General features: G+C 54.6%; 5 protein-coding genes across 5 annotated transcripts; 2 read left to right on the plus strand and 3 right to left on the minus strand.

The window, feature by feature from the left end:
• Positions 1 to 560: 560 nt before the first annotated feature.
• GMORB2_0490 (signal recognition particle subunit SRP68) lies at positions 561 to 2590 on the minus strand (the record flags this gene model as incomplete). Its single annotated transcript, XM_035462475.1, has 3 exons — positions 561 to 1104; positions 1166 to 2329; positions 2400 to 2590. The coding sequence occupies 3 exons, from the start codon at positions 2588 to 2590 to the stop codon at positions 561 to 563; spliced, it is 1899 nt and encodes a 632-aa protein (XP_035325405.1).
• Positions 2591 to 4403: 1813 nt separating this feature from the next.
• On the plus strand, positions 4404 to 7953 carry GMORB2_0491 (Superfamily II DNA or RNA helicase, SNF2 family; the record flags this gene model as incomplete). The annotated part of the gene is made up of 3 exons (XM_035462476.1): positions 4404 to 4416; positions 4569 to 5060; positions 5138 to 7953. The coding sequence occupies 3 exons, from the start codon at positions 4404 to 4406 to the stop codon at positions 7951 to 7953; spliced, it is 3321 nt and encodes a 1106-aa protein (XP_035325406.1).
• A 548-nt stretch (positions 7954 to 8501) lies between these two features.
• On the minus strand, positions 8502 to 11470 carry GMORB2_0492 (gamma-tubulin complex component 2; the record flags this gene model as incomplete). The annotated part of the gene is made up of 3 exons (XM_035462477.1): positions 8502 to 8906; positions 8986 to 11009; positions 11086 to 11470. 3 exons carry the CDS (start codon positions 11468 to 11470, stop codon positions 8502 to 8504), a joined length of 2814 nt encoding a protein of 937 aa, XP_035325407.1.
• An 865-nt stretch (positions 11471 to 12335) lies between these two features.
• On the plus strand, positions 12336 to 13249 carry GMORB2_0493 (20S proteasome subunit alpha 5; the record flags this gene model as incomplete). Its single annotated transcript, XM_035462478.1, has 3 exons — positions 12336 to 12360; positions 12468 to 13006; positions 13076 to 13249. 3 exons carry the CDS (start codon positions 12336 to 12338, stop codon positions 13247 to 13249), a joined length of 738 nt encoding a protein of 245 aa, XP_035325408.1.
• A 374-nt stretch (positions 13250 to 13623) lies between these two features.
• Positions 13624 to 16714, minus strand: GMORB2_0494 (Fungal Zn(2)-Cys(6) binuclear cluster domain; the record flags this gene model as incomplete). The annotated part of the gene is made up of 4 exons (XM_035462479.1): positions 13624 to 14710; positions 14766 to 14828; positions 14887 to 16462; positions 16576 to 16714. The coding sequence occupies 4 exons, from the start codon at positions 16712 to 16714 to the stop codon at positions 13624 to 13626; spliced, it is 2865 nt and encodes a 954-aa protein (XP_035325409.1).
• Between the last annotated feature and the right edge of the window lie 2963 nt (positions 16715 to 19677).

Consider the following 19677-nt stretch of genomic DNA (forward strand, 5'->3'; position numbering starts at 1 on the left):
TTTTTTCTTTTCACTCTTTGTTTTTAATACCATGGTGGGCGGAACTGGCGTTGGAGCAACGAAACTTCAAGGAATCTCGAAGAAATCTTGTCGATGTGTATCATGTTAATCGGGGCAAGTTTTGATGAACACGGGAGGAGGAGGGTGGCTCGTGATGTATAGGAGAAAAAGTGTAAAAGACTGATGTGTAAGTAAGAAGCCTTACCAGGTAGAAGCTACCTATCAATTTGATAGATGAGGATATTCACCTCCCCACTCTATTAAAAAAAGTTTTCCTTTGAAGAAAAAAGAAGTGAACCATTTGGTGATGTGATGATTACTTTTGTGTTCTGTCACTTGTGATAGTGCTCGCTACAGGTAGATTGTGCCAGAAATGGAGACAATATGTAAATATGCCTATCCCTTTCTATTTGTTGACGTTATTATATCCGTTCTCCGTCTGTTTTTTCTTTTTCCCATTCATCATCAATCTTTCTCTCATAGCGCCGTTCCTTTATTTTTTTGTATAGCGTATGACTTGATTTCCGTTTCATACACCCCATTCATGTCTCTGACTCTTTTCAAGATCTACCGAATCCAAACCAACCTTTCTTGGCAGGCTGCTGGGTCGTAGCACCTGTAGTGGCGGGAGTAGCGGCGGCTGAGGCAGCTCCAGGAGTCTTACCAGGATAATCGATGTAGTTCCACGCGACGTCGAGGAAGATGGGCTTGACAGGAGCGAGGTCCAGTCGGGGAGGGAGCTGCACAATCTTGGACAGGTGGACGGCTCCACCGGCGGGGTAGTCGTGCAGACGTTCGACGAGGGGTGGCGACAGCTTTGACAATGCTGAGGTATTGCTGGAGTCGATGCCCTTGCGGAGGTGATCGATGTGGGCTATGGCGCGATGGCGTTGGAGTTCCCCGGCTAGTAGGCGGGAGAGGAACTTCAGGTCGGCGTGGCCGACGTCGACGGATAGGGGGAGGGAGGTGGAGAACTCGTCAGTGATGGACTCTGGGAGGAGAGTGGCAGATTCCTTTGCTAGGGAAAGGGCGTGGTTGATTAGGGCGAGGGCGTTGGCCACGTTGCCGATTATCGAGTGGGAGCGGGCGATGGACAGGGCACTGCTTTTGGTCAGAATAAAAGAACGCAATATAAAGAAAACAAGAAAAGGGGGGGTGGGCATACGACAGAGACTCAAAGTACTTGATCGTGGCGTCAAGTTTGGCGGCTAGGTCCTCGTCGGCGGCAACACCGGGAAGATCCTTGATGGACTGTAGGTTCTGCAGGTTGCCGTTGTATAGGGCCACCTTCTCCTTAAGCTTGGCGAGTTTCCTTCTGGGAGGGGGCTCCTTGTTCTCTCGCTCTTCCTCTTCGGTCTCAGCAGCAACCCGTTTGTTGCGCCGCCTGCTGATGGAACCGTACTCCTCCACAGCACCGTCGCGGGTACCGGTGAGGACCCTGTTGCGGCCGATGCGCCAGATGATCATCTCGTAGTTGACAGCGGTGCGGGTGATTTGCAGGCTCTGCATACGGCTGTCGCCCTGGCCGACACCCTCTGCCCTGAGCTCGTCAATAGCCTGCTTAGTGGCATCGACTGCGTCCTGTGTCGAGGTGAGGACCTCTTCATAGGCGGCCGTGACATCGAAGCGGTTGTCTGCGCTGGCATTGCCCTGCAGTTTCTCCGACAGACGAATCTTGGCGGCCAGGACGGATCCCCATGCCTGGGCGATCTGGGCGTCCTCGATCTTGACCTCGCGCGATCGCCAGATGAGGGTGGGAGGCGTAGCTCTTCCTTCCGCCGACGGAACCGTCGCCGAAGTCTGGCCGTCCGGGCTCTTCAGAATGTCGGGGTCAACCTTGTTGATGTCGTCGACAAGCGCCGTGTCGGACTGGGGAAAGGCTTTGCGGGCAATGTCGCTGATGGGGACCGTACGGGGCGTGTTGAGGCGGTATGCGGCATAGCGGATGGACGGGTCGATGGTCTCGGACAGCAGGTCGTTGAAGACGTCGCCCTTGGCCGTACCGGCCAGCGCGGCGTAAATGATGCGGCAGGTAGAGTAGCTCCGCAGGCAAGACTCCCAGTTCTGCTTCTCGAACGAGGCAGCTCCGCGAATCATGGAGGCGTAAGCCGTGGCTTCGAGAAGGTCGGTAGTCGTCGTCGTACCCTCGCCCGCGTCGGAGAGGGTCTCGACAAGCTCGTCGGCCGTCTTAGCTGCCTTGACAAGGCGTGAGATGATGTGCGACCGTGTGCGACCGACAATGCCCTTCTGGTCGGAGGTGTGAGACGCTTTGACGCTCATAGCCTGCGCGAAAGCGCGCTCGCTCGTCAGGAGAGAAAGGTAGACATATCTATTGGGGAGAGAAGAGGTCAGCGGGCGTGGGTAGTGGTGGTGGTAGTGGATGGGGCTCTGGCGCATACTCTCGGTCTTTGGTTACATCATCAGCAGTAATCTCACGCTTGGCATTGAACTTGCCGCGGTTCTTGGTGGCGATGCCCAGCTTCCTGCGTGAGTTGACGAGACGCTTGGCCAGGCTGGCATGGTAAGTGGAATAATCGCCGTAGAGAAGGGCCTTGTCGCGGCCTTGTACGACGAACGAGGTGATGTCCATGGTGAGCGGAGAGGGTTGATGGACGAATAAGCGCTATTTTCCTCTTCTATTATGCCTGACTCAATATTGCGTCTGGCCACACAACGGTCGCGGGTTATGGCCAACCAGCGGTTCAGCTTTCTGAGATGGTAGGTGAATTTTGATATCAGACGTGGTTTCGCCCCAGAATCCGACAGAGCAGAATAGAGAGTGTGGGCGGGGCGATTTGGCTGTCCATTTTGGCGGGGCAGCAGAACAGATTATGTAATGGGAGCTAGGTCAGATTGAAACACCAGAGTTGCAGTGCAGTAATACTATCGTACCACAAGCTGTGTATGCAGACACCACTCTGTATTGCCCGTTGCACCCTCAGTTGTCAGTGGTACCAGCGGTAATAGTAGCAATTCGATATTACAGACATGTTCCAGATTACGACAAGAGTTGCGATGACAGGATTGGCTGATTTACTGGTATGCATACTAGTACCTGGGGGGGCTTGGATGTGATGGATGGGTTCCTCACATGACACATGAACGTTTGAGCTAGTAGTCACTTCATAAGCAAGTCACACAGCAGCGACGAGAGAAATTTTGTCTGATTATTATCAGGGATCGTATTGAACCGCATAGATAGCTATCGACAAAGGGTTTGACAGTGGAGAATCGGGAGCCACAGGTGACGTTGACGTTGAGCGTATGTGCTCACGTGGACATGGGGAGACGGTGGTAGAGACGTTTGCAGCAGTTTATTGTGGCAGAGAGGAGTTTCAACAACAGTGTCTGACAGGAAATTCACTTTCACTAATTCAGTACGAAAAACTCCGAAAAACTCGTACAGATTCATCGTTTCATTACATAGAGCAGACAGAAGACGGATGATTGCCTGTGTGTATGCATGTAGTTGCATGAGTAATTCAGAGTAGAGATGATGGCCATCGTAGATCTGTCGTTCTACAGCGGCCATCATCTACAGGCTACAGTGCACAGGCTGCAGTGGGGCGTCTTAGTGGGGTATAGCAGGGGATGAACGCCCTCTGGAATAGACCCCTCATAGGTTCCTCATAGGCTCTCCAGGCTCTCTGAACACTCTCCAGGCTCCCTTAGCTCTCTCTCTCTCTCTAGGCCATGCCACTCCCACTAGCCACTTTTCTGGCCGCCCTCCATCACAGCTAAACGCGCCTAAAACGCTGCTGAGCAGCTGACCTATTTTTCTTGGAGGGAGGGGCATCTAGCCATGGATGTACCTTCCGCCTTCTGATACCAAGAGTGCTCATCGCCATCAACTTCACATCTCCATTCACCTTCTCTTCTCTTCTCTTCCAACTCTTCTCTTTTCTCTCTCCTCTCCTCCCTTCTTCTCTCTCTTTCCCTCTATTTCAAGGCTCTCATATCTCTCCCGATTGTTTTCACTTCCCTCACCTGTCCGGTACGACATAATATTGCTGATCCTGCCCACTAACAACGACCTTCGGGAGTTTTGCTACCCATAACGCGCCATGCCATGATCTCGCTCGCTGTCTAACTCTCTGCTCAAAGACTTGTCCGACACTCTATCCTATCCCGTGTAGTGACTGGTGACTGCTTCTTTCTCCTTCTATCATCCCCTCTTCAGGAAGCACCGGTTTCCCCTCTACCTCTCTCTTCTATTCACGGCAACCAAACCACGCAGACACTAGGCGGCATCACACTACACCCAGCCCGAACCTGCCATGATTCTACAGAGCCTTTGGTCAGAACTCTAGCCCTTTCATCATTTCGTCTCATACGAAACGCGCACACAAACATACGCATATTTCTCTGTTGCGCTTGTAGATTTCTCTTTGTGCAACAGCAACATGGCTGCCAACGGTAAGCCCACGGCTCATCATGCTTCTCACCTCTCCCACATCTGCCTCAGCCCGCTCTCACTCTCCCGTATGACGATCTGACGGGCATGCCTCTTGCCAAACATCCATATATCTGCTTTTCTTATTTCATGGACACTAACAACCTCATTTAAGGCCATGGCTTACCTCGAAACAACGCTTCATCATGGAACCCTGCCGCTCTCCTCCAGCCAAACCACCACCAGTCTCCGGCTGCCATCTCCATCCCGTCTTCACCGTCTTCAACAACCCAGGCTCCGCCACCGACAGCTCAGTGTCAGCAGCAGTCCCAACCAATGGTGTTTCAGTTCCTAGACGGGAATGAAGCCTCTTCATCAACCGGTCCTCCCAGTGGTGCGTCTACCCCTGCAGTTTCCAGTGACGCTACCCCTAGTGGCGGCGTTCGCCCTGGGAATTGGGTTGAAAAGGTCCATAACGTCCAGGCCCGCTCCGAGGTACCGGAACCAAAGCGTCGCAGGGTGTATATAGACGATGGCCATCATCATAAAAAGATACCAGTCCGGGCCAACAGCGGAAGTGTCCTGGGCCAATATGTCTTGGAAACCCACCGGGAGACCTCAGGTTCAATGTCCCTGCCCGCCTCGCCCACGGTGGACTTGACGAGCGGTATGCGCTCTCTCCCTCGTTTCTCCGCTTAGTTCCGTATGGATACACACCAGAACTCTGGCTGATCTTTCCCTTAGGAAACGATGACGATGTTATTGCCATAGACGATCCCCTCGACGAGGAGGTGTGCTATGGCCTCCTCAAGACCCACCTGAACTGTACCAGAGTGCCCTCCGCCAAGCCGGGTTCCCAGAGCCTCTGGGGCGCAGGCTATTGGCCTGCTATCAAGGTGGTTCTTAGGAGGCAGGTTGACGACAAGACTAATAGGATTCCGGTATACGACCATACAAGGGAGATCATCGGTCAACTCCACGCTTCGAGTGCCGTTGCGCTGTCACCCCTCCTTGATTCGAGAATCAACATGAGGACTGAATGTCGCCTCCCTCCGCATCCTAAGAGGCCTGGCGAGGAACCTGGCCAGCCCACGTCGCAGTCATACCCTCTAGACATTACCGTCTACGGCCCCGTTCGATCTGCTAAGAACGTTGGCGGCTGGCTGGCCAAGCACAACCTCCGACTCATTTCTCCGACCTTGGTGCCAAAGGGTATCAAGGTCTTCAACCCGCACGTCAGCCAGTTTCAACCCCCACCGGCCAGGGTCTATCCTACACAATCCCACGGCAGTGCCGTGGTGTCATCATCCTCAATGAACAGAACCGTCGAGGAGATGAAGTCTGAGGTTATGGGTGTATTTGACTCGCTCGCCCGCAGCGAGGACCTGCCCGAAACTGAGCCCGATTCCCGCATCATCACTCCCCTTCTCAAGCACCAGAAGCAGGGCCTCTACTTTATGCAAGCTAGGGAAGAGTTACAGCGCGACCGTCCTGGACAGGTGGCCCTCACATCGTTTTGGAAGATTAAGATGACTCCTACGCACGAGAGAAGGTACTACAACGTCATCACGCAGCATGCTCAGAGGGAGCCGCCTCCCGAGACGCGCGGTGGGATCCTGGCCGACATGATGGGTCTGGGAAAGACACTGAGTATTCTTTCTCTCGTCGCCAGTTCTATAGAGGCCGCTCGCGTTTGGGAGGGCTCCGAGCCTTCTCAACCCACGGCCCCCGAGACTAAACCGACGCGTCAGGATGTCCTTTCCAGCCAAGCGACCTTGCATCTGACGCCCCTGATACGCAATTCCAGGGCGACTCTTCTTGTGTGTCCCCTGAGTACAGTGACCAACTGGGAGGAGCAGATTAAGCAGCACGTACAAGACAAGGCCCTCTCATATCACATCTATCACGGGTCGGGTCGGATCAAGGATCCGGCCAAGCTGGCCGAGTTTGATCTCGTCATTACTACATATGGATCCGTGTCCAATGAACTCAGCTCGCGTAGCAAGGGTAAGGAAGGGCTGTATCCCCTGGAACAACTAGGATGGTTCCGCATTGTGCTTGACGAGGCGCACATGATTCGTGAGCAGGCCACGCTGCAGTTCAAGTCCATTATCCGTCTCCAGGCGCAAAGGCGTTGGGCCGTGACAGGAACCCCTGTGCAGAATCGTCTGGAGGACTTGGCCTCACTCCTTGCATTCCTACGCCTACACCCCTTTGAGCACCGCAGCAAGTTCACGCGGTACATCGTCGAGCCATTCAAGGCGGCCGACACTGAAGTTGTGCCAAAGCTGCGCATCCTGGTCGATAGTATTACGCTACGACGTCTCAAAGACAAGATCGACCTACCGCCACGCGAAGATCTAGTTGTGAAGCTTGATTTCAACCCTGATGAGCGCGGCATCTATGACTTATTTGCCAAGAATGCCGAGGACAGGGTCAAGGTCCTGGCTGGATCCAACGACGGACAGGCCCTAGGTGGCAGCACGTACATTCACATTCTCAAGTCCATCCTAAGGCTTCGCCTGCTATGTGCCCATGGCAAGGATCTCCTCAACGATGAAGACCTAGCGTCCCTCCAGGGAATGTCGGCTGAAAACGCAATTGATATCGATGACGACGACGAGAGCGACAAGCCGGTCCTGTCAGACAAGAAGGCACATGAGATGTTTACGTTGATGCAGGAGACCAACAACGATGCCTGCATAGAGTGCAGTCGGAAGTTAGGATCCGGCGACACCAGCATGGAGCAGGAGACACAGGAGGATGTTCTTGGCTACATGACGCCCTGTTTCCACGTCATATGCTGCTCGTGCATTAACAACTACCGTTCGCGCGCCAAAGCCCTCCTCGACGACGGCCACTCGTACGGGCCCTGCCCTGTCTGCCGCACCCACGTGCGCTTCGAGTTTGTCCAGCTGTCTCGTCGAGATGTGGACGCTGAACATGACGGTCCACCCAAGCCGCACGGCAAAGTGCCCAAGAAGAAGTTTGATGGTTACTCGGGGCCTCACACCAAGACTCGGGCTCTGGTGCAGGATCTTCTCAAGGCCAAAGCAGAGAGTGAGGCTCAAGGGCTCGACCCGCCCATCAAGTCGGTTGTCTTCTCAGCGTGGACCTCTCATCTGGACCTCATTGAGATGGCACTCAAGCCCGCAGGCATCACGTTTACGAGGCTGGACGGCAGCATGTCGCGGACGGCACGAACGGCAGCTATGGACCGGTTCCGTGAAGATAGGGATATTCATGTGATTCTCGTCTCCATCATGGCGGGCGGTCTGGGCCTCAACCTCACGTCGGGAAGCCACGTGTACGTCATGGAGCCTCAGTACAACCCAGCCGCTGAAGCCCAGGCTATTGACCGCGTGCACCGCCTGGGCCAGAAGCGACCCGTCCGCACGGTGCGCTACATTATGCGTGGCAGCTTCGAGGAGAAGATGATTGAGCTGCAGGACAAGAAGAAGAAGCTGGCCAGTCTGAGCATGGACGGGCAGAGCAAGGCTCTCGACAAGGCCGAGGCGGCTAGAAACAAGCTGAGAGATTTGAGGAGCCTGTTCAAATAAAGTCGGCTGCTCTCCTCTTTCTTTTGCTCTTTTTTGTTTCAGTTTTTGTCCCATTTCATTTCTTGTTAGAGATAATGGCTTACAGGAGACGTACCATAGAGACTCTTTTCGTTTTACTCTATGCGCTTCAGCAGGTTAGGGCGTTGGTTGATGTTTTTTATATTGCCACAAGATCACACAATAGTGTTTGGGATCAAGGGGATAGGTATTTCACTTTTTTCTTCTTTCTATTCCTACTACCCATCACTTTTATACACTCGGTTTTTTTGCATTGATTGGGGGACAAAATAGGCGGGAAAAGATCTCAGGAAGAGCAAGGCAGTATCTCAGTTGTACCAGGGCGAAACGAAACATAATACATCTCTTTTTTGTTTGTTTTGTTTTTCACCTCAACAAGTTTGCAGTATATGGGGGGGGGGGGGGGGGGGGGGGGGGGGGTTGAAGGAGCAAATCTGGGTTTTCTTCTGTCTCATAACATCATGTTCTCCTTCCGTCTTGTATCTGTTTCTCTTCCCCTCTTTTTGTTGGTGTTGCTTGAAGCTTGAACACTAGGCTACGTCCTCATCATTCCTGAGCCCAGCATACTCGGTACCCTGATTAGCGGTGCTGAGTCTGGCGCATAGGCTGAGCAGGACGACAGTCTCGGTGGCGGCGTAGTGGTTGAGGGCGTCGAGGAGGATCTGCAGGTGTCTGCTGAAGTTTGCCTCCCACTTGCGTATGATTTCGAACAGGTTGTCGATGCGAGCCTCGGCCTCGGCCGGGCTGTCCCCCGCCGTCTTGCTGGAGGTGGCGGTAGCGGCGGTGGCGGCCTGGAAACGGTTCCACTGGTCTGTTGTCATGGTGGATGGTTTGTTGGAGGAGGATAAGTCGGGGTCGGATCTCTCGAGCTCGCGAGTCAGCCAGTTTGTATAAGCGGCGAAAATGGTGCATGTTTGCATCAGTTTGGAGTGGATCTGGTTTTTTTTGTCACGATTTTGTCAGATATATTAAAGAGAGTGAGCATGAGGGTGTGTGAGAAGAGTGAGTGAATACCCTGAGGAGTTTACTGTTGGTCAGCATACACTCCTTGAGACAGGTGTCGAGAAAGTCTACGTGGTCCTGCATGAGCTCGTCGACGGTGCGGGTGAAGCGGCTGCCGGTGGTACGACGGGGTCCGTGGTCGTGGTCGTCATCCCTGATGCTCAGACGCTCCATGAACTTGGACCAGTTGGGCTCGATGACCTCGGCGGTGCAGAAGTACAGCAGCTGCTGAACGAAGACGAGCATGCGGGCCCGGAGCGTCCACACCCTGCGCTTCCACATCTCGAGCCGGCGGTTGGAGCCCTTGTGGCCCCAGCTGATGCCGCGGGTCTGGGTCTGCCAGGTGTTGGCGAGCTGCGACTCGAGGTAGCGCAGGGAGAGGAGGTAGCGGAACAGGGCCTGGTAGCGCCAGACCGTCTTGCGGCTGATGACGAGCGACACGGGGAAGGGGACGGCGTAGTCAAGCTGGAGCGACGTGTAGCCCGTGGCGTTCTTGTCGCTGTCGGCCGACGACGACTGACCACCGCCCATTGACTGCTGCTGCTGCTGCTGCTGCTGCTGCTGCTGGAGGAGGGCCTCGCCCTGCTCGATGCCCGTGATGTTGACGACGCGTTGGAGAGACTTGGTCAGGGTGATCTCATTCATCTCCACCTTGACGTCTTCCTTGAAGGGGTCGAGGGAGACGATGCTGCCCGGCTGCCGGAGCACCAGGTCGAGCAGCGACTGGAGCTTGCCCGTGTTGACCTTGGCTATGGGCTTGCGCAGCTCCGACGCGCCCAGCTCGAGGAAGTACGAGAAGTAGTCGGACGGATCGAGGAAGAAATAGTGCTTGAGGGACCGGAGCCGGAGGGGCAGGTTGTGAGTCGAGATGAGCAGCCGCATAAGCGACTCGTTGGCGTGCGCGTAGGCGTTATTGACGTTCTCGAGGAAGCGCGCGTCATCAAACGACGTAGGCACGTCCTCGACCACCCTGCTCGCGTCCACGCCGCCGCACTCGCGCACCACGTTGAGGTACTTGCCCGCCAGGAGAACCTTGTCCTTGACGCTGGCCAGCTGCGGCGGCACGTCGTTCTCGCGGATCGTATACCGCCGCTCCCAGTACTCGTCCGTGTAGTCCTGCTCCAGGCGCTCGCGCCGGATGCTCTTCTGCTCCTTGATGAGGAACTCGGAGTGCGCGTCGTTGATGCCGCCGTGGTGCAGCCACTCGTTCAGCATGGCCATGTAGGGCTTGCTGGCGTCGCGCAGCAGCGTCGTCAGCAGCGCCCGCGCCGCCGGATCGCCCGACATTGCCTCGAGCCTGCGCGTCACCAGGCCGATGGTGGCGCCACCCTTGCATATCTTATTGCGAGCCATGTTTCCGGGCATGAGCTCGCCGCCGTCGCGGAGCGTCTCCAGGATGTTGTCGTAGTCGTCGGCGTCGTCGTCGTCGTCGTCATCCTCCTCGTCGTCCTCATCTAGCAGGGCGTTGCGCTTGAGCAGCTCGTGCGCCAGTGTGTATAGCTGCAGCATCATCTGCTGCGTCGACGTCGTCTGGATGTTGAGCACGTGCACCGTGAAGCTGTCGCTCGTCAGGAACTGCGTCTCCAGCTGCGCAATCAGCACTAGGTAGTCGTGCAGCATCCGCCGCACCGACGCGCACAGCGCATGGCTGACGGACCCGTACTGCTCCCTGCTCTGCACGTCGACAAACGCCTCGAGCGCAGTGTAGTACGTCGCCATCTTGAGCATCGACTGCGCCAAATCGTGGAGGCTCGGGTCCAGCCCCGGCATGATCTTGAACGACGGGCCCGTCAACCTGTCCCTCTCCTCGTCCGGGTTGTACCCCTTTTCGAACCGGATGTACTGGCCCTCGTACCCCATCAGCACGAAGAGCAGGTCCTCAACGATGACCGCCTCCTGAACTTCCAGGCTCAGCTCGCTCATCGGGGTGGGCTTGGCTGCCTGGGGCACCGTCGACGAGAGCGGAGGTATCGACACGCGCGACGCGAGGGGTGCCGTCGTGTGTGGCAGCAACGTGACTTCAGGGTTCCATTGTGCTGGCAGTCTGTGTCAATCTTTCATTCACCCGGATTTCTCCCCCCCCCCTTCTCTGCGTCCCCCATCGCCACGTACCTGGAGGCGTTTCAGCCCTAGGCTTCTGCTCTTGTGCCTGAGCCTTTTGCCTGGGCGCGTCTGCCGTCGCCGTGGGCGCCGTCGTTCTCCTCTCCGGCCGCCTCTGTTCCCTTTCCGGCGTGCCCGACCGTGGTACTAGTCGCTGTATGTGGGCCTCATACGTGCGCTCGGTGACCTTGCGTTCCTCGTGTCGCCGCTCCTCTACCTGCCTAGGGTTTCCCGAGGCCGATCGCTTGTGATGGACAGACGCACCTGCCCCCGTCGCCGAAGATCCCATCTGGGGCGACGTGGTAGGCTTCTTACTGTTACTGCTGGCCGCGGCATCGCTCCTGAAGCTGTTGGCGTATGCGTTGGCGGCGGAGCGACTCGATGCTCTCCCAGACATGTTGTTTGGCTGGTGGGGGCGCTGGTCCCCCGGCTAACAACATGTGGCGAAGCTCGGGGAAGCTGAGCTAGATCTGAGGTTGAGGTTGGCGTGTGTGAATCTCGGCTTGTTTGTTCTGTATTGTTTGTTTGCTGGAAGCGCTTTTGAATGACGTAATTTTCTCAGAATGGAAACTCTGTAAAAGTCATTGTATAATGCCCCTCGAAGACGTTTTGGGTATTTTTGTGAGAGAAGAATCGTGGGGTTTGAGACGCGCGCGTTGGATAGTGGTCGGAGGGGCGAGACGCGGCGTAGGTGCTTCACTACTCCCTCCGTACTGGCGTGTATAAGTAATAAATACTTTGCAGTCCATATTATTACCATTAATACGCCGTCACTATGTATCATTACAAGCGCTCATAGTGGTCCATACTGACACTATTTTACTGATCATTACAGAGTTCGAGACCTGTAAGTAGCAGTACTCAATGGCAGCATTACACTGTAGACAACATTGTTTAGTGGTAGTAATACGCTGTAGTGTCAGAGCTACCCGGAGGACAGTAAATGCGGTTCCGGCGGGACCCAAGGTGAAGCTCCAGGCGTTGGAGAGCCCGAACCAATGAGGTAGTAGCGGGGGGGGGGGGTGAGATGGAAGCTCTATTACCTGTGCCAATGTCTGCGTACCACGCTGCTTGCCTGGTCCCCCAGCTAGAGCCCATCTTCGTCATCGTCAACTTGAAGCAGCGACCGACTCGATTCCACGAACCGTGCACCATTCTCTTAGCCTCGTAGAGAGAAAGGGAAGAGAAAAGGGAGAAGTTTTCAATCCCAAACGAACTCCTCCTCCATCACAACACATCCACCCCCCAAGACACCGCCCAAGATGTTTATGGCAAGGTCAGAATACGGTCAGTCGAATTGCCCCCCCCCCCCCCCCCCCCCCCCCCCCACCTTTCGGTTGATGGTGGTGGTGATAAAACAGACTAACCCTCCCATCTTTTTTGGATACACACAGATCGGGGCATCAACACCTTCTCCCCGGAGGGACGCCTCTTCCAAGTCGAGTACTCCCTGGAGGCCATCAAGCTCGGCTCCACGGCCATCGGCGTGGCCACGTCGGAGGGTGTCATCCTAGGTGTCGAGAAGCGCGTGACCTCGACGCTGCTAGAGACGTCGTCGGTCGAGAAGATTGTCGAGATCGACCGCCACATCGGCTGCGCCATGTCAGGTCTGCAGGCCGACGCTCGCTCCATGGTCGAGCACGCCCGCGTCGAGTGCCAGTCCCACACCTTCAACTATAACGAGCCCCTCGGCGTCGAGAGCACTACCCAGGCCATCTGTGACCTGGCCCTGCGCTTTGGCGAGGGCGCAGACGGCGAGGAGACCATCATGTCCCGCCCCTTTGGCGTCGCCCTCCTCATCGCCGGCTACGACGAGAACGGCCCCCAACTGTTCCACGCCGAGCCCAGCGGTACCTTTTACCGCTATGATGCTAAGGCTATCGGTTCGGGGTCCGAGGGTGCCCAGGCTGAGCTGCAGAACGAATACCACAAGGTATATTGTTTTTGCCCTCCCTCTCCCACTTTGCTCCTTCTGAATACCAACTTTCTAACCCCCCAACAGTCCCTCACTCTCGAAGACGCCGAGACGTTAGTCCTCAAGACCCTCAAGCAGGTCATGGAGGAGAAACTCGACCACAAGAATGTCCAGCTTGCTAGTGTCACCAAGGACAAGGGCTTCAGGATATACTCGGACGAAGAGATGGCCAAGGTTGTTGACCGGCTGCCCGCCAACTGAGATTGTTGTACATGAGGGGACCAATGAAGAAACAAAACAAGGGGTAAAAGAGCCCTAGTCTCTTGTGCAAGAATCAAAAAGGAAATCAAAATTAATGATTAAAAAAATAATTAAATAAAGAAAATAACCATACAAAAGTAGCATCCTTATCCTTGCTCTCTCGTTCCAGACAAGTAGCAGCCTGTGATAGTAACTGTTGGAGACGGTAAAAAAAATTAATCAAGTAAAAAACATCTACTACCACCTCAAGGTAAAATTCCCCTGTGCATCGTCTCGCTGACATATTGGGTCATCATCATTGCTACCTTGCTAGCAAAAGCGGCAAGACCACTCACTCCTACTACTTCAACATCACTCTTCGCTCTGCCAGACACTTAATCCTTCCTCATACTGAACGCGTCATCTCTCAGTTCTAGCGCCGCCAGATCCTCCTCCACCCCCAGCAGTCCAAGCGCATAGTGCGCCCTGTCGGTCCTGGCCACAACGAACCTCGTCTCTGTCCGCTCCGCTTCGTGAATTCTCCTTTCTATACGTCGAGACGTATCCCATGCCATATCGTTGTCTGTGTCGAAGTAGACGGACCGGGCGTAGGGGGGACCACGACCCATCTGAGCCGTCTTGATCCACATGGACTCGCACCCTACTGCAATCTGCCGGGCCGTCTGCCACCCTGTCAAGCGAGTGACATCGTTCATCCACTGGATGATCCATCTCCTCTGCTCATCGTCTTGGTACTGCTCGACGCTGTTAGCACGAGAACGAGAGGCAAGGGGCGCGGTGTGACTCGGGTGAGGTTCACATACCTGAATGGCAGCTACAAATAAGCAAAAGGTGCTTTCGAGGAAAGCCGCAGCCAAGACTGTGCTGATGTCCTTCACATCCGAGCAATCGCCCGACAGCCCGACGGCAATGCGACCAATCATATTGGCATACTTGGCCGTCTGCCGTGCCGAAGCACCCGCTGCCTGTATGGCGGCCGGCGGCATGTCTGGATGGCTCCGCTGCAGGGAGATGAGGGCGGCATAGTAGTTCATCCAGATACCTGCGACCGAATAAGTCCGGTACTGGATGGTCTGACCAAACGGCCGGTCCCTGCGGTCGGTGAATTCGCGGGCCAGGGGCCTGAAGTCGGCGCCCAGGCGGCTCTCGAACGCCTCCAGACCATATCGGATGTCCTCCCACTCCTCCAGGGCCTTCCGGTAGCTCTCCGCAAAGTCCTCCTCTGTTTCCTCGGATCCCGGTGAGCCGTGTGTCGACGCCTGCTGCGGCGGACTGAATCCCATGGGGGGCGGCACTGTGGCTTTGGTGGGTAACATTCCAACGAATGGTGGGGGGGAGGCCCCGGGCGGCGGGGGAGGAGCTCCCTTGGCCTGGCGCGCCCTCTTTTTCCGTTCCATATCCTTGGAGTTGAAAGTTGCTGTCCTGGCGAGTAGGAGCATCAAGTGGTCGTACGTGCCATATCTATACGGGTCAATGCGGGGAAGCGAGGCTGGGAATTCAACCGACCTTTACTTACACGCAGTTCAGTCTCGACATGGGTGCCCGGGGGGGTATCTGTATCCAGTCTTCATACTCCATGCTATAATGTGCCGTGGTTAGCAAGCAACACTTCTTCCATGGTTTCGGTCTGAACTCACAATGGCTTCGCACCGCCAAGAATTGCTTGATAGGCGTCCAGCTTGCAGAACCACCAGACCAAGTCACGAAGGTTCTCAAATTCATCTGCCTCCTTCTCTGTTGTAGAGGCCCCGATGTTTCGAAGAATATCATCCTCACCGAGACCAAAGTCTTCAGCCACGACATGAAAGCCCGTAATGGTGCTCAGGAACTCAAAATCAAGCATGTTTGGGTCCTTGGGAAGAGGACCCCCAATAGCACCCATGCCCATATTTTTCATGATCTTCTGCTTGGACTTGAGGCTCTTGAAGGGGAGGAATTTCTTCGCCATGGCCCTCAGGGGCATCTCTGCAAAGAGTGTCCTAGCTCCGTACAGATGACTGCACCACTTGGTGTGGTCCGAGTTCCACAATTCGAAATAGGCCAGCAGCAGTGTTGCAGCAACGGTCGCCATCTCCAGCCTCTTAGTGTAGGACCCCACGTTCTTGGCTATACGCCTCAGTGCGATGTGGTAGTGCTTATGGGCGGCGGTGGGCGGTGTCTCCTGCATCTTGGACACTTGCAAGCTCGACAGAGCAAGCATGGCGTGGAGAAGTGCGGGATGCTGCAAGGACATCAGAGGCATTGTATCTACCCCCGAGTCTGTCAGTAAACCCGTTGAAGCAGTATCATCCTTCCCGTAATGCTTCAATGACTTACAGCCCCAGATATTTCGGCCTGCTACGGGCTCCGCATCGGCCAGATCCTTCTCTTCGGTACCAAAGTGGTGACGTTCATACAGGGACATTGTTGGACCGGTAACTCGGATGAAGTGCTCAAACAGCTTTCTCTTGACGTCATCCTTCAGCTCGGTCGCATGGGGCGTGGCCATATACTGTCCGAGAGTGTAGCGCTCGGTGTACGAGGCAAAGGATCGGGGATTCGAGTCCCAGGATCTCTGGAGCTCAGCCCCGGAAGCTATCGGCGCCACAACACCTGGATTGAAGCCTTGGTCATCCGATTCTGCTATAGAGCCGTCCTCATCACTGCTCGGTTGGTGTTCTTGGTAAGTTGCCGGTTCAGAAACCGGAGCGGGTATTCCGTGAGGGGCATCTTGGCTAGTGGCATCGAGGTGCGCGGCGGAACAGTAGGTAGGAGCAGGGTCTGTACAAGATAGGTTATTGGAGTAGGAGGGGTTTGCTGTTTGATGGAAAGCTGCGAGAGCAGCGCCTGAACCGGATGGGAATGGGTAGACGCCAGCATCGATGGGCAGTGACGTACTTGGACCTGCCACAGATGACGACAAGGACGATGGGTCGTGCTGGGAGCCATGTGGCAGATGGTGGTAGTCTGATTGAAACGGCGGCCTGGGGGCTATCATGGCGAGTTGTGGCTGAGGTCGCCCTGGATGTGGTGCCAGCTGACGCTGACCAGCATGCTGATGGTTGGGAGTATTGGCGTATGCATACTGGCCGTAAGCATCCGGGAAATGATGTGAGCCGGCATGCTCTTTGAAATCAACCCTCTGACTATAGCCTTCGCAGGCCCTCTTTGACTTGATGCAGTTATTGCAAGTGGGACGACCTTCGTCGCACTTGATCCTTCGTTTTCGGCAGGCTAAGGAGGCGGGGATAATGGGGTTAGCAATCCCGGCGACGAAGCTTGGGGAAGGGTGCCATGATGCTGGCCACCCAGCCAGGACATGGCTGGAAAGACTTCTGAAGACTCACTCAGGCAACCAGTCTTTGTTCTCTTCCGGTTGGCAGCGGACAACTTTGGCTTCTTCCCATTTGGATCCTTCTCGGCTCCCTCGGCCCCTGATCCGGCCGAAGGCCCGTCAGACCCTGGACGCAGAACCTGGTTCTCCATTAAGTCAATGGCTATGATGTACAATAAACCGTCTGTCCAAATGACAGATTCTGTTCAGTTCGAGACAAGCGGACGGTGTATTCAACAGATACGCTTATTATAATTTATAACAACAGTAGAGTTCCGCGAAGTGGAAATCAAGTGAAGATAGAAAATAAAGAAATAGCAGAGTAGGGCGGGCGGGAATCCCCGTCCTTTTCTCTTTTCCTCCAAGGATGGCGGGCGGGCCAAGTCTTATACAGACAAGAGAGGATCCACGAGGCTTGGGGAGAGACAGGCGGGGCAGTTTGCTGTGGCGACGGAAACTAACAGGCGTAACAGTATGAAGATACTTCGTAAAGGAGGGACGGATCAGGGCATCATTGTCGCGTCGTGTGACTTGAGCAAAGGGAATCAGGAGTAGAGAAGATGGGCGGCTATGCATGAAGGTGTCGAGTTGAGAGACACGGCATATTGGACTTGGCGAAGAGATGATCAACAGCAGTAGTATGCCGTACGACGTACTGCACAAGGACACGGAGTATCTGTATCTCTGCTGGTAGGAGTCTAAAAAAGAAGGACGGCATATGTCGTATTAGTGGTACCTATGATGATACCTAGCAGGATGCCTACTAACAGGATAAAGAGGATAATGGAGACTAACCTAAGCAGGCAGCGGCCGAAGAACCCGCTCTTGGAGATAAGTCGTGGAGACTCAAGAGTCAAGACTCACACTCAGCAGTGTCGCCACAAAAAGGTATGACAGGGGCCCTGGCGGTGTTTGGGAAAGTGGGGGCGAGCAACAAGATCTGAACGGTACGAGCAACAGGTTGGTATCAATATTGCTCCCTGATCGGTACTTGGTACTGGAGATGAAGATTGGGAATTCGATGGGATGCATAACATGATATGATATGCCGGGGTTATCCCAAGATGCAGTCTCGAGTGGACATATGGAAGGGTATATGGATGCCGGGTATTGAACTCGCGGTTTTTGTGGCGTTCGGTGGCGGAGGACGTTTCTATTTGCGATGATTCATGGCGTGAAGGTGGTCACTTTTTAGAGCATGTAGGGCTGGAAGAAGCGCCCCGAGAAAGAAGCAAGCGGATCAAGCCGTCGGACAAAGGCTGATGAGAGTCAATGGCCCCGAATGCGAATTCCGTACCAGAATTGTCCGCTCATGACGAATGCTAATACTCGCAGTGCTCGCAGTCGACCCTCACTCCGGAGTCCAGTAGTACTCGTACACTACTCCGTATACTGCCCGCGGACGGTAGTACGGAGCAGCAAGTACGACGTGATAGTATCTGCATCCTGACCGTCTGTTTGGCAGCGTATGCCACCGGTATGCGGAGTGAAGTGGAGGAGCGAGGTGGGGGGGGGGCTTGTAGAATGCAAAGTCAACAATAGGACGGTTCTGGATGCAAGGCTCTCCCAGCTCCTCTCACCAAAAGGAAACAAGGCACAAGGCAGATAAAGGGTTGTCGAAATCAAGAAGGAGAAGGTGGGCGATGCAAAAGGAAGAAAAATCTAGACCGGGTATTCGGCAGGTGCAGACTGCATTGCGCTTGCCGTTCGATTCGAAAAGGGAGACTGTATTGCTTGGTGATAGTATTTCCCGTATGTTCTGGTGAGTAACGCCTGCCTGTTGTGTATTCGTACTGGCACTTGCCTCGTCTACTACTACTGTAATCCGTACTTCTCCGTAATCTGCGATCTGTGATCTGTACAGATTACAGATTACGGGCACTGGATTATTCACTGCCAGTTTTCCGTAGTATTGTTATTATTATTGCTGTATTGGTCTGTAGCACTGCTAATACGCTAATACGGCGGGAGAGACTAGTAGCCTGTAGGTGGTCCGTGTCTGTCAGCGCCTGCCTCGGTGCACCGGCCTGTCTGAGGTCTCCACCTGTACAGGTATGTCGGCGTCTGCGTTCCCTTTCCCCTCTTCTTCCTTTCTCTCTGCTCAACAACCCCGAGAAGTATCAGTACCGATTGTTAGCAGTGACTCTACCTTGCCAATGCTACTACGGAGAGGAGAAATGCTACTGCTGCTAATACACCACCCTAGTGGCACGAGTGGCATCTTGGCATTCACTGGTAGTAATAATACTCTTGACAAGTTCTACTACAGTGTGCAGATTACTACTAACTACTACTGCTACTAGCACTCGTACTATCGTTTTCCTGCCGATACTCGTATCCCATGACCAACGACATCAAAGTCGTGGGGCCGTGGTATTTCTTGGCCGGTGCATGTAGTGAGTGTTATGTACTCGTACATTTCGTCCCCGCACCCCGTGCCCTGTCTACTTCAGTCTCCATCCAGAGCCAGAAACCTTGCTCCAACCTTGGCCTTGTCTCAGTCGGTATCACCTCTCTTCTCCTCCCTCTGTTCTCTCTTGCCGCTTCAAGATCGTGGCATATTGAACAGCTGTGATACTCCGTACTCGACTCAATATCCTTGAAGCCTCAGGCTCTGCCATCAGTCCAGGTCATCCCGGTCAGCTCTCGACTGAGAAAAAGCAGTAATATTGGCTCTTGTCCGCCACTCCACCTATCTCAGGGCATCGGTACACACCAGAGATGCTCACGTATTGCTTCGTTTCCTTGGCAATTGGGTGCCGCTCCCGGTCCCGGTCCCTCTTCCCTCTTGGCCACTATGGGCAATTACTGACCGCCGAAAATACCTGATGATGAGTCCTTCATCTTTGCTGCTGCATACATGCACGAGGACACATTCGTGTGCAATCAGCCATCCATCGGACCACGGGAGCTTAGCTCGGACTCGAATCATACGAAGATGAGCAATCGAGAGGTGTGCACCAGTCAATCAACTCATGCATGCAGAGAAAATGGTGGCGGCTAGCAAAGGCTTTTGTACGACGCAACCACTAGTCCAAACACCCCGTGTCCGTTGTCGCCGCAGTATACTGTGGCGGACTCACCATTTGCCTCCGTCTTGTCCTCCCTCGATAAC

This window comes from Geosmithia morbida, assembly GCF_012550715.1.
Source record: "Geosmithia morbida isolate 1262 chromosome Unknown scaffold_0, whole genome shotgun sequence".
Classification (NCBI taxonomy): domain Eukaryota; kingdom Fungi; phylum Ascomycota; class Sordariomycetes; order Hypocreales; family Bionectriaceae; genus Geosmithia; species Geosmithia morbida.